The 14474-nt window shown below is 33.8% G+C and overlaps 1 protein-coding gene across 5 annotated transcripts in view; it reads right to left on the bottom strand.

The window, feature by feature from the left end:
• The window catches only part of LOC132697904 (FH1/FH2 domain-containing protein 3), a 120950-nt gene extending 107397 nt beyond the window's left edge, over positions 1-13553 (bottom strand). Inside the window, exons 1-2 of one of the 5 annotated variants that reach the window (XM_060663651.1) lie at positions 13426-13553; positions 5028-5304 (exon numbers count right to left, since the gene is read on the bottom strand). In XM_060663651.1, coding sequence (XP_060519634.1) covers positions 5028-5192 — 165 coding nt within the window. In that variant the 5' untranslated portion in view covers positions 5193-5304; positions 13426-13553. Of the gene's footprint in view, positions 1-5027 lie in introns of all 5 variants that reach the window. The other 4 variants (XM_060663650.1, XM_060663653.1, XM_060663652.1 and 1 more) reach the window with 4 other exon arrangements.
• Between the last annotated feature and the right edge of the window lie 921 nt (positions 13554-14474).

The following is a 14474-nucleotide window of genomic DNA, read 5'->3' on the forward strand; positions in this document are numbered from 1 at the left end:
AACGTCAGTGTTTTTATTTCTTCTAAAAAACCAAACTGATTTTTATTAAAAATACCATTAATTTCAAAATATCGAACTAATTGTTTAGCTATACATTTTTCTAAAATATTTTAAACAATTGGAAGTGGAGATATAGGTCGATAATTTTCAACAGCATCAGGGTTCCCATTTTTAAATACTGGTATTACTAGAGCTTTTTTAAAATCTCTGCAAAAGTGTTGACTTGAATTCTTAAATTTACAATATCTGGGGAGGGGGGGATTATTTTGAAAGGGACAACATTAATTTAAATAAGTCACCTTACTTCACCTAGTTCAGAATCAATATCAGGGATTAACTGATTCGATATAAAAAAACACTATTTCTAGTCACAAAAGTTTAATGTTCAAAGTTCTAAACCACTTTCTAGAAACTTTAAAAACCCTAAATACATAAAACACCCTGAAATTAACAAGTGCAAAAGACAACTGGATATTATTTGCTTGAAGCAAAATATAAATACTAGATATTAGGTGCTCTGCAGAACAAAAAACCTTCTGATAAAATATAAAAAACAAAATTATGCGAATAGACTTAAAAACTCCTAGAAATTGAAGGTAACAAATAGATTTTATTAATTAATTTTATTACACATATCCCAGTCACAGACTGACTATGAGTGAGAAAGGTGGGTACTATTGTATTAGGTCTTATAATAGTTTGCCGAACAACGCATTATTATTATTATTTATTTTATTAGTAATAAATTGAGAAAAAATGTGAAAACGAATGAAGTTTATATCAAACATTACGAAATAGCCTTCAAAAGACATAAATGACAACGCGCAAATCTAAATACTTATTTAATAAACGACGTCTCTACGGTTGAAACACACGCCGCGGAAGAAAACATTGTTGGGGAAAAACAAAGGCCCGTCGAGAGAGTGCGGAGCTCATTTTGATCCATTACGGACGGGGTTTACGGATTTCATGCCGGGCGTGAGAACGACTGGTTTCTTCTCGAGAGGCGACTAGATGTACAGTTAGATGAGAAGCTGCATTAATTTCATTGGCGGCGCCATCATTGAAGTGTACCTAGCAAATTCGGCAGTGAACAAATGTGAATTGATTATTGCGAAAACGTTTATGACATGCGTATCATTTATTTAATAAAATTATAAACACTCTTAACTGGGTAAGTTATGAATAATTTAAAGCTGTCTCGGGAAAACAAACAAAAATTTCTCGGTGTTCAACGACAGGTGGGCACTAAAACCGACTCGATATGACGTTACAACCACCTGCTCGTCGCAGCTAACCCCTCTAACCCGTTTATGCGAACGGATGCGTCAGCTATTCCGATGCCTAGACCGCAGACGTTTTCAAAATTCTATGAATTTAACTATGATTTTTATGCTTTCGTCAAAATTTTTGTTTTAAGCAGTCTTCAAAGAACTTTTTTTTTATGTGTGTTCCAGGTGATTAAAGTGATTTTTCCGTTGTTATTGCTGCTTGAGGTTTCTCGTCAGTTCCTTTTTTGCCTCCCATATAGAACGTGTTCCGTATTTAATGTAGTGCGTGACTTGTAAATCAAAGATATGATTTTCTTTTCTCTTCTGCAATTGTCATATAACAGAATACTTTGTATTGACTTTTGTTCCCAGGACACCAAGTAGAGCAATTGACAGAAACTCAATTTTGTCTTGGTCTACTTTTCTTCCCGTCTTCTGCTGGGACTCCAGTCATTGCCCTTGAGCATCCGCCTGTTTTCACTTGCTCTTCCATCATTATGCTTGTTACCATGATGTTATACATTTGGTGTTTCTGGTGATAGTTCTGTAACACAAAACTGGGTTTAGTTGATTGATGCAGTTGCTTGTTTGATTAAACCCGCTATTTATTTCTTCCTCTGTTGTTCCTTCATCAGTAATCGTAAACGCCTAGTACTTAAATTTCTTCGTTCTGACTATGCTGATATTATCGTCAATTTGCAACTGTTTTTCCTCATTCCTCTTTCGTTACGAAGTACTCAGTCTTCATGTGTGGAACACTAAAGCCACAGACCAGATATAAAATTATTTGAGTTATTATGATATTTATAACTTGATATTCAATTGCACATGGCGTTCCGTAAAGTCTAATTGTACGGTAAACAAATACCATTATTACAAAGCTCTGTCCAAATGGGATTATTTTTGGAGTTGGTCTAGGTTGACTTCCTGTCTTTGTTTTTCTCATATTTCGTTGGAGGAACGTTGGGAAAGTACGATGGGAGTGATTTCAGCAAAAACGGATATGGGCGGGCCTGCTCATTGAAGAACACGCGATAGTACTTGTACCCGTACACCAAATATTTACATAACTATTCCGCGTATAATCTTATGGGAATATTTCGGAACTGTGACCTCTCGTAAACAATGGCCGCTATCTCCGAACGTCATCGTTGCTTTTAAATAACGTTCAACTGAAACCCGACATTGTTTATTTTCACCGTTTGATTCGCCGCTATTAACGGACCAACGGGAAAACTAATAAACAACAAAGAAATTAACGAACGAATAAATGAAAAAATGGAAAATTCCTTACGAAATATCTTAAACAATTTTAGAAATAAAATTACGTTATATCCTAAAAATATCCAGCTGATAACAGTACAACCTCAAATTTTTTATTAATTTATTTTTTAAAGTAAAGTAAATACTCCAATCGCTATTAAATTACCTCAAAAGCATTTTTTTATTTCATAAATATTTTTTTGCAACAATTACAATAGTATATTATGCAACAAGTGCGGTAAACGGCATTCGACTCACGAATTTTTAATAAACGAGTGAGTTAAAAAGCTCACCGAACGTGTTGCATACTATACTTTTTCTACGACCGTTAGTTTTTGGGCACATTCTTCCAAAACAACACCAATACATTCACTGACATGATTGTCAGAATTGACAAACGTCAAAATTCAAAGCGTGGGAAATATATCCGAAAACATCCGATTGCTCCAAAGTGGATGTTTTCGGATGAAATAATAAAAAAGCTAAATTGAATACAGTGACGGGCATCACAAAAAGATGAGCCATAAATTGCGAAACAGCTAACAATAGCAGTACAACAATAGTGTACAACTGATTCCTCGACATCAGTTGTACATATAAGAAACAGGATCGGGATAGAACAAGCGGAAAGAAAAAGTCACAATTTAATATTTTGCATATTAATAATACTATGTAGAAATGAAATGAAATAGAAAGCAACAAATTGTTACTTTGTACTAATTTTTTGTATGTACATTGCTGGGCGAAAAATATTGAAAACATACGTATAACCCGCTTATTAGTGTAGGTAGATAAATTCCCAGCACTGTCCTGGAATAGTTACGGATAAGGGTCTGTTCGGCAGGGTGTTCCATAAGGGCCTGCGGTTTTAGAGTAATAAGCAGTAGGCAAAGTTAAACACAGGGTCGTTTGTGAAAGCACTATATTTCTGGTCAAAGTATACACTTATTATTTTTTTGTCTTTTTTTTAGAGAGTTGTGTTTTACTTTTTATTTGTGATAATATGTTTAAGTTGTGCTTTTTGGGCTGGTCTCGATAAAAAACGATTTAAAAAAATAGAAGTCTCATTTAAATCATGATCACGACTAGTAGGCCAGGGAAACCCCAGGTGTTTGACTAATACGATTGCGATTTTTTTCATAATGCCAATAAATTTTACTTAATATTAATTAAAACACATCAATAAAAAGAAAAAAAATATTACGAACGTCAAACTTTAATACAATATAATTATTATACAATGTGTTCACCAAAAAATTAAATACTTACAAACAGTTTTTAATTAAATCATAAAAACGGTTTAACAACACAACATAAAATGTAGAAGCATTTTGAAGTAAGTATATTTAAGTAAATAAAAAATAATAATACAGGGTGACCCAAAAGTAACAATTTAACAAAAAAAACTTATTTATTTAATATAAATTAAAACAAAATATTATCAGATTTTTTAAAATATTTAAATTTGTTTGCTTGAAAGAAAAGAAATAAAAAAATAACAGGGTTTTTATACCTCTAAACTACCATTCAGTTAATAACGTCGCTCTGTTTTTGTTACAATTTTTGCATTGACCATGGCTCTAAAAAAATTAAACCATTGCTTTGCAATACGAGCGTTCATTCAAGGTTTTGATTTATAGTTAATCTTAGCGTTAAAAGAGCATGACATCGCACAACAAACAAAAGTTATCACAATACCTTTCAACAATGTCTTACATGAATCAAACTTAAGTTACACTATCGCTCCATAAAAAAAAGAAAACAAATTTATATATTAATAGGTCAAAGTTTATAACGAAAAACATTTTTCTCCGTTTTTTTTTTGCCCACCCGGCAAGTTCTTTAAAAATTATTTTCAGAAAATGGAGCAGGTGGGAGCAAGATTGTGTCTTACACCTAACACCACAACATGTTCCTTTAATAAATAGTATCAACAGCATCCCTAAATTATGCTAAAATTGTAACATATTGCTTAATAAATTGCAAACATATTTTTTTGGCTATTTTTTAATATGACTCAAAACAATGTAGAATTTTTTAAGCATATTTGCATTTTAGAGTAATTACTAATTTACTAAAATTTGTCTCAAAACTTACCTTTACTGGCTTCCTGCATTTTGAATTTTGTCAAAAGCTAATTTCTTTTAAAAAATCCCTTCCACTTTTCACACGGAAAATTGTATAAATAAAACATTCTCAAACTGACACTGACAACAAACGTTACAATATTATTTTTTACGTTTCCATGGTAACAAGGCGACTTAAATCGCTTGTTTTGTGGAGGGTCACGGCCTACTTAATTAGTCCGTGATAAGGAAAACGTTCATTGTGCGAAATGTATTAAGGGCTCATATATGGCCCACCGTGCAGCCGCCTTGCATTGATCAAATAGACATTTAGGGCGGAACAACATGTGTCGAAGTATAAGCGGAAGTAAGACGAACGATATAATTTATTCTGTATATCGTTTAACTTTCCGAAATGGCTACTTACCCTGTGTGGCGCCCTCAGCAGTCGGTGTACGGCGACCAGTTGATTGATCAGCGGTAAAGTGACGCTGAACGTGTAAAGGGGCGGCCTCGGGGGATCGGGAAAATTCGTCGAATATGAAAACGGATCGATGTCGTTCAGGTACTGCACCCGGCACGTAAGTGACATGACGACGGTACCGCGAGCACGACAAGGAAGGGCATATAAACCCCGCACCGAAAGTCACCTTTTATCGCGAGACGTTTGACTACGCGACGACATATTGGACCAACGGATGAACCTGCACGATGGACAAATTGAAAAATTCCCGATTCGTAACGATCGCTCCATTGACACATAGATAAATGAAATCGTTGACGTTATCGCTACCGATTTTGATCGTAGTCACCATTCGGTTTATCGAATTTTCGATATAACTTCCGTTGAAACTAAAAAAAATCTAGTGGATTGAGGGAAATTTATTGTTAATACGTCAAATCCGCTAAAAGTAATCGAAAGTGGCGGCGAAAACTATGTATCGAGTGACTAATTAAACACACGGATAAAGACTTTGCATCGAACATTACAGATATTTCAGACACACTGAGAAAAATAATGCATCTTAAAATGGCCCTTGTAATAAATCAACTCTTATCTAGAACTTAACATAACATTTTACGTAAGTTTAAAAAGATGTCGTTATTGATTTGTTTATAAATTCCGAGTCCAAAATGTAAAACGCTATAATAGAAAAGAACGGAAAGATGTAAATATACCCCAACCTTATGTAATTGCCCAATACAATAGATATATGGGTGGGCTAGATTTACATAACAACGGAATTGCTAATTACAGGTGCCATGGTGGTAGCCTTTATTTTTATTTATTTTTGAACAAAAGATTTCCCAGGTAAACTGATAAAAACTGATAAAACAATTACTTAAAGAAATCTTGCACCTGCCATAGATGAAGTGTGTTGTCGAAACAATTGTCCTGTAAAAATATATAATTTCGTGAAAAATCTCAACTTTCAGTTTTTATTTGTTTTGATAAATGGATTTTCAACAAGTAAAAGCCAGCTCAGTTCAGTTTACGTTTGTAATAAGTGTAATGTGCATTTATATACTTCATGCTTTGTAAAATATCACCAAAAATGAAATCGGGTTTTACCAGTGGTGCGCTCACGCATCATAAAATATTATGCGTTTTTTTTTTGTATCAAATCGGGTTTTATTTGGAAAACAATCTACTTTTAGTTGTTTTCTGTCGAATTTGAACTTTCTTTTGTATATTGATGTATAAATTACATCTTATGAGCCCCCAAACATTATTTAATGTTTTTTCCCAGTGGTTCGTTTACGCACCAGTATTTTTTTGTATGTTTCGTTTTTTTTTTTGACACATGTAATGTATTCTTAAGTGCAACACAATAAATAATTTCAGAGCAAAAATGTATTTTTTTATTCTTAGGATAATATGGTTTAATGTAGGCTCAGAAAGCAGCCAATACCGAGATTGTATCTTGACAAAATGAACTACGACCAGCTGCTGAATTGCAAGAAAGATGGGACAGCGTCACACCTGAACTCTGTGAAACAGTAAAATTTCTAAAAAATGTTGTCAAATTCAAATTTTGTCTTTTGCTCACATCTGAGTGCTGTTTTAATAAATTAATTACTAAACGAAAGTCGTCCCGTACACGAATCGCGTATGGCTGACCCCAATCGAGAAGCTGCCAAACTGCACGGCGCTTGGCGTGCATTTGAAACGTATTTTTAATTTGGCACCGTCACTTCCCAGAAGTCTGAAATGTCCGAGCATCTGGCATCACACTACGCATTCTAAATTTAGTGTAACTAGTCTCATTTAATGTTAAATTTTATTCGATTTGAGTGCGATAATGGCTTACACTTAAAATTACCCATTTAACGAAGTAAGAATTAAGAAGGTAAAATAACCAAGGCTACGTGAAAAGTGATAATTTCAACTTCAAAATAATTACAAGTTTTATTCAAGAAAATATTCTAAAAAGTCGATCAAACTTGGTCGGTTCTGGAAATGATAGTGAAAACTACACAGAAAATTTTCTCTAGTTTTCCAGATGCAGCAGCTTTTCCAAGGGGAATGTTAGCGTTGCACTTTATCTACAGTAATAATGTAAGTGATACGTTGAACTTTAATAAACACAATATTATGAAACCAAATTCTTTCAAGAAAAGCCGTCAAGCTTGCTCTGTCAAGCCTGGTGGTGTCAACCTATTAACTCTACCTTCTTTGCAAAGAAAAGCGAAAGATTACGAGTACGAAATAAAGGAAAATCTCTTTCTACATTTGTCACAGCTTTACCTAATTTATTTCTATGATTCAGCGTTTTTTATTTTTGAACTGAGGAGGCTTTTACTTGATGAAAATCCATTTATTAAAATAAATAAGAACTAAAAGTTCATATTTTCACGAAATTATATATTTTGACATGGCAATTGTTTCGACGACACCGTGTCTTTAACAAATGTAATATTTACAAACTGCCTGCTACTATATTCATTTGTCTGCTTTGTCCGTCTTTTATTTGTCGACGTTTTTTCTTTCATTTTTTACATATTACGTTCTTTCTCATTTCGTACTCGTCTTTCACAAGGATTTATTTTTCAACAGTAAATTATTGTATATTATAAAAAAAATTATATATTATCAAATGAGATTTATTTTTTGTTTATATTTTAAATATTTAAATTAATAAAAATGTTGTTTAATATTTAATATAAAATGCGAAATTCTTTTTTTTTGTTACTTAATCTAACAGTCACGGTAAGTGATTTATTTTTATTCAAGTTTAACTCAACACAATTGTGTATATGTTTATTTGAGTATTCAATTAAGATGTTATCAGTTGACCGGTCAAATGACTAGCCCCAACACTAAAGAATGTTTTTTTTATATATTACGTCCCTTTTCATTTCATAGTCGCCTTACATAATGATTTATTTTTCATTTTATTTTTCAATTGTAAGTTGTTTTTAAGTTACTTTATTAATATATTTTAAATATTCAACTTAATAAAAATGTTCTTTATTATTTAAGATAAAATCCGAATTTCTTTCCTTTTTTGTTTTTTTTATTTTGCTTAAGTTTAATTTTACACATTTTTTCCTTTTTTTTGCTTTGCTTAGTACTAGTCTAATTGTCAAGTTTAGGAATTTATTTTTATTTAAGTTTAACTTAAATGTATTTTTCGGTTTTCTCAGATTGTTAACATTTTTTTTGTTTTTTAAATGTTTCTTGCATAATATTGTTTGTTGTCCGAGAAAAGTCTCTGGATTGACTTTGATTTTAGAACATATTTTTCCGTTTATTCTTCTTTATTTAACGAGGAAATATCGCAAAATAACGGCCGCTGTAAAATTCGAATAATATACAACGTTATAATAACATCCATAATAGAATTATGTTGTATGTTTACGGTTCGACGCGCTTAATAATAAATAGCTTCGAAAAGTTAATTTACTGCTTCGTTAAGGATTTTATTTGCGGAAAATGTAGTTTCCCCGAAAGAAAAAAAAAACGTTTATTGCAGTAGATGAATCATCGGCCGACATGGAATCATATTAATGGCGCATGATTTATTTATATTTACGGCCGCTGCAAGTTTGCTCGCAAAGTGGGTAGGAATGTCCGGGATCTCTGGAACCTCTTAAAACCTTAATATATTAGCATTAAATAACGGTGCCATTAAAACGTATTATTATTTATATTCGCGAACCTACAGGATGGAGCATAATGTCTACGGCAGACGAACGACGCGAATGAAGGAAAAGCGATATATATACAGGGTGGAAATTATAAATGTATTTGGAATAACAAAAAACGCTGAAACGCGTTGATTTTGTATGCAGGTGGGACCCATTTTTTTAACATTACAATTTTAAATAGGCAAAGCGGATCAGGTGGCACCTCTTTCTAACGTCTTTGCTGCACCTTTACAAAATTTAAAAAATAGATTATATTTTTACATAACATTTAAATAGAAAATGTGGGTAAAGGCGATGCTGTGAGATGTTTGATTTAAATTATTAGAAGTTTTACTATTTTATTTCAATTAATTTTTATTATTAATAATTAATATTCAAGTTACTTTGAGCAGGTAGGTACTTTTTCTTACTGTTTTTATCTTTGGCGAGTTATCTTTTGCATTTTTAAAAACTGTTTTTTTTTTACATTTTCTATTTTTAAATTTGATTGGCGATTGTGTTTGAAATTTGAATTCAATTATTAGTTAGAAAAATATTTCTTTTGCTATTTTATTTCAATTATTTAATTATAATGTTATTTTGTGCATTTTGTACTTTAAAACTGTTTTTTCTTACCATTTTTTAATTTGAAGTAGTGAGCAGTAGATGTTTTGTCGATATTGCTTTTAGCAGTAGGTATCCAAAATGCATAATTTTTTAAGAATATTTTTTATTTATAATTTTTAAGCAATAAATTAAAAAATAATTGACACAATTGCATAGGGGAGCTTTTTATTATTTTTTGTGGGTTTTAACCATCAAGTCCATTTATTTTGGACAAACTTTAAATAAATTTACTCAAATTTTGGCGAAGCTTCTGGCCGACGGGCCCCAGTCTCCCCTATTTATAATGTTATATATAACAATTATAATTATTTATTAAAAAATATTTAATAAAAAAAACGTTACTGATTAGTAAATATGGTCGAAACGTATTTTCAACAGGGAATTTGAAAATGTAGAAATTCAATATGGCGCCCAAAAGAGAAACAGAAGTGGACTTCGATAGTGGGCCTAAAGTTTTTTGACGCCATTTTTTGCGTCGCCGTATCCTATTATTATTAAATTTTTAGATTTTGATAAATTATTTTTCCGTTGGATAGATCTCTGAAAAAAGCACTAAAATCTTATGTTTCTTTTTACATCATGGCCAACTGGGATTGACTTTTGATGTCAAATATTGAGAATAGCTATTAGGGATTTCTTTAACAATAAAGGATCAGGACGACATAAAACGTAATTTTCGTGAAGTTCTTCATTTTCTAAAAAATAAAAAATTAACACTTTATTTCCAAAGAAATCCCTAATAGCTCTTCTAGATATTTGTTATCAAAAATTAGTCCTGGTTAGCCATGACTCTGGGTTGACGTAATAAGAGTTTAGTACGTTTTCGACAGATCTGTCCCACAACAAAAGTTATCAAAAACGAACCACAAAGATTTCACGAGGGTGTGCAGTTCTTAAGTGGACACACTGTATATTATATATAGTTATATTATTTCTTTCTTCCGTTTAAGCGACGCCGTATCTCTTACACATCTTATACCGGACACCCTGTACTGTATAAAACGTTTCGACGCGCATTGAAACCATCGATCATTCTTTTTAAACGATAAAAACGTACGTGTACGCCGCGAAGGACGTACAAATTGACTATGATCGGGAAAACGAAAATAAAATGGTAATCGAGTAGAGTTTTGAAGACCCGTCCAAGGTCGGTTATTGAATATTTAACGGCGACGGCGGTTAAAATTAGAATTTCGTTTCGTTGTTTGCTGCCCGGCGGCGTTCTTCCAATCGTCGATAATAATCGGAAGCGAAAATATTTAAATAAATAAAAAAATTTGCACTTCTTAGCGGCCACAGAAAAAAAAACAGTCGGAAGGTTTCCGAAAAAACGCGGCAACAATTCCAGTTTCATTTTTATCTCATTGTTTTTTGAAAAACGCGCAGTTTCGGGGAAAATCAGGGGCGGGAGAAGATTGCAAGGTTTATAAAAGACGTGTAATCTTAATAGCAAACCACAGGCAACGAGCTACGCCTAATCTAATCATAGATAAAGGCTGCATCATTTCTGTGATAATGGAAATGTTTTACCCATATAGCTACTAGACACATAGAGGCCCTGCCTATGCTAATAGCACAGGAACTCGTGAAGCAACTATGTAACAACATTTTGAGAAGGTCTGTTCAATATGCGCATGCGCGAGATTTGAAATTTCGTTTTTAACCAATGGCAGCTCTAATTACAAATTCTCACGTACAACAACCAACATGGCCGAAATCCTATTAAATTTTTAGGCAAAAAAGGTGTGAAAAGCGTGGTTAAAAAAATTCGGATCGGCGTCTTTAACATAATTCTGTAAGTAGTTTGGCGTTTTGGTTCTTTAAGCCCTATATACACGATACCAACTATTTTTTCCCGAATTTGGGTGCGTAAATCGGCGCAAACAGTTTATTTTTATAAACTTATTGGTTTAACCTCCAATCAAAATGTAAATAAAGTCGAATTTGCGAAATGTGACTCTAAAAGTGTAAATATAACTTTGGAGGTACTAGATATCGCACTGGAAACCTCTAAGTGGAAAAAATGTTCAAAAAGGCCTCCCAAATATATAATTATGAAAGGTACCAATGGACAATTTAGTTAAAAAGGTATTGCAAAATATAACCAAGAAAATTAAAAACTATTATAAAACAATTCAATAAAAAATTAGCCCTAAATGTAACAGAATTACCATTGCCAAACCCTAAAAAGTGTATGTGTAAATGCTAAAAATACATGTAGAAATTGCATTGTGTCTGCCGGGCTACCAATTCACGGAATAATTTAGATACATTTTACTGCAATTTGGATTCTAACGTAAATAACCAAAAAGAGAGAATCATAACCACCAAACATGTAAACAACAATGTCACAGACTGTTCGTATTCTCTGGCAATAGCAATTCCTTGCTCGGCGTTGCCAATTATATTCGGATTTCAGGGACTGATTTTGCGTTCTTATGAAAATTAGTCAATTTTTTCAGAAAAATTACGGCAATGTGACAAAGTGGTTAGTTGGTTCTCTACGAAAATGCCATAGCCACCTGCGGCGCATCACTTTTCACTGTAGTAGGGCCACTATATTATCTTATAGCTATATGGTTTTACCCGATGAAGCTATAGCTTTGAAGGTTTGGATTGTGGAAACTTCTGCCAGCCAGGGCAGCTGATGAAGGCAATGACATGGAAGAAATTGTGGAGGTTCTGCGAAATTGCAAAGTTGAAGACGGAAAACATTAAGAAATGAAATATTTAAAAATATTAAAGTGATTAAGACTTTCCCGGCCAGCGTTTGAACCGTAAATGTTTTTGTTCGGGCTTAATGGCCGTCGTTGACTGACGATGACTGGTGATAGTGGAGAACCCGTAGCTGTTCCAGGCATTTGTTCAAAAATTTGACCGTTATAAGAAAAATATGTTCTAGACAAGCATTTTTTAATTATTGTGAGAAGGTACGGTTTCAGATTCTCCGACTTTAATATATCTGAAATGTTGTCGAGAGTTTCAGGAATAGGAAAGAGGGATTCTACGTCTTTGCCACGACTCAGGTCTCAACCTGTCACCAATATGGGAGTCAGTCATCCGAGACAGGTACAGAGTAAAATGCGAGGCAGTTTCGGTCAAGCTCTGAAGAAGCCAACAGGATGATTAGCGAAACGTCAGCAAGTTCGACTCAGCAAAAACCGGCGCAGGAGGAATCCAGAAGTTTTGAAAAAATTACAGCCAATTAAAATGTTATCAAGATGAATTGAAGGCACGGTCATTCTTATATTATTGATGGTAGGGTACCCATTCAGGAATTGACACATATCTTTAAAAAGAATATTAAATGGCGATCACAAATGCAATACACTTATTTGACGTAACTGCCAATAGAAAATCCTATTAATTTCTATGGTGGGATAGATAAAGATGATCGATAATCGATCGTTATTATAGTCGAATTAGGCCTGTGAGATATTAAAACAACTGCCCAATTTGCCGTTTTTACCTGACAGTGTCAAATTTCGAATACCATGCGGATAAAAGATTGCGTTATTTTTTTTTTCATTTTTCATTTCATTTGCGGCATACAGAATGAAAAACCTCCTCTTAAAAAAGTTTCTCGCTTACACAAATTCCGTTTCATTTTCAAATCCGAGGTCTGGAAAAAATGGAAAACAAAAAATCTGGATGGATGCTCTTCAAGTAAAAAAAAAAACCTTCCGATATGTCGAATAGTTTCGGAGTTATTGCGATAAAAAAAAATTTTCTTTGAATTTCGCCATTTTCGCCAGTTTTTTCAACTTTACGAAACCCGGCACCATTTCGTATGTACAATAACCCAACTGATGATGTCAGTCGGACGTCATCTGGTTCCAAGTCGATTGTTTTCAAGAAGCGACTTTTACACTAGATAGCAAAACGACTTTCTTTATTGCACGTATTACGTAACCGGCGTTGGGAGATTTCGACGATGGAACAATACACGCGCGAAGCGTCCTCTCTCTCGACCCGAGCATCCACAACGATCCACGCGATAGGTGTCAGCTGATTGACTTCCGACCTAACCTAAAAACGCTGGGGGCGGGTAACGCGTACAAACTGACCAGACGAAGCCGCGGAAAACTCGCTAAGTTTTCCTCCGACTACGACGAAACACCGTCCTCCATTCCGTACCTTTCGCGCGGTGATGATCGACACGATCGCCTATTCCATGGACTACCGCGACGAGACTGGCCGGTGTTTGTTAAGGCGACCGGCAAGTGGGCAAACTGCAGCGCCCTCTGAGACGATGCGTGGCCAGTATTGTTGTCGGGCTTTGTGAGAGAGCGAGATCTTTTATTTTTACCTCTCTTTGTCGCGCGCGTTTTTCCTCTTATTAAGAGATTTAGAACCGCAGATCCCAGTAGCATCAAAGTTGCGGTATAGTTCGACCAGAAATATAGTGCTTTTACAAAAGACCCCGTGATTAACTGTTTATTAGCAGAGCAGACCATTGCCCGTAACCGTTCCAGGACCGTCCTAGGAATTTATCTACCAGGACTAACAAGGGGGATATAAGTATGTTTTCAATCTTCTTCGCCGAGCATGTACATAAAAAAATAGTACAAAGTAACAATTTATTACGTTCTACTTCATTACGTTTCTACATAGTATCGTCATTAATATACAATATGTAAAAATATAATAATAATAATAATAAATAAATAAACAGTCACTTAAAAATTCGCAGCACTACAGTCGTCACCTATTAGTGTTGTGTTGGTAGTTCTGAAAGCTATTTTTAAACCACATTTTGACAAATGTTTTGAAACTTTTTCACTGGGTTCTTCTATGTATGTAATTGTTTTAAATTGTTCGTTTCGGATAAAGAGAGTTTACTGTTGTCTGGATTTGTTTTTTATTTTATCTATAATGGACGGATTGTAGCCGTTGTTGAGTGCAATTTGTTTAACGATATTAAGTTCTTTGTTGTAATATTCTGTTGAGAGTGGCGTATTAAGAAGTCTGTGTATAAAAGAGTGAAACGCAGCCATTTTGTGTGTATGAGGGTGATTTGAGCTTTTTTGTATGACTGTGTCCGTGTGTAAAGGTTTATGATAAATGGAAAAATCTAATTTGTTTTGCGTTTTCGTAGTAGTTAAGTCTAAAAAAT

Source organism: Cylas formicarius, unplaced genomic scaffold (assembly GCF_029955315.1).
Source record: "Cylas formicarius isolate icCylForm1 unplaced genomic scaffold, icCylForm1.1 PGA_scaffold_2__14_contigs__length_35257938, whole genome shotgun sequence".
In the NCBI taxonomy this organism is placed as follows: domain Eukaryota; kingdom Metazoa; phylum Arthropoda; class Insecta; order Coleoptera; family Brentidae; genus Cylas; species Cylas formicarius.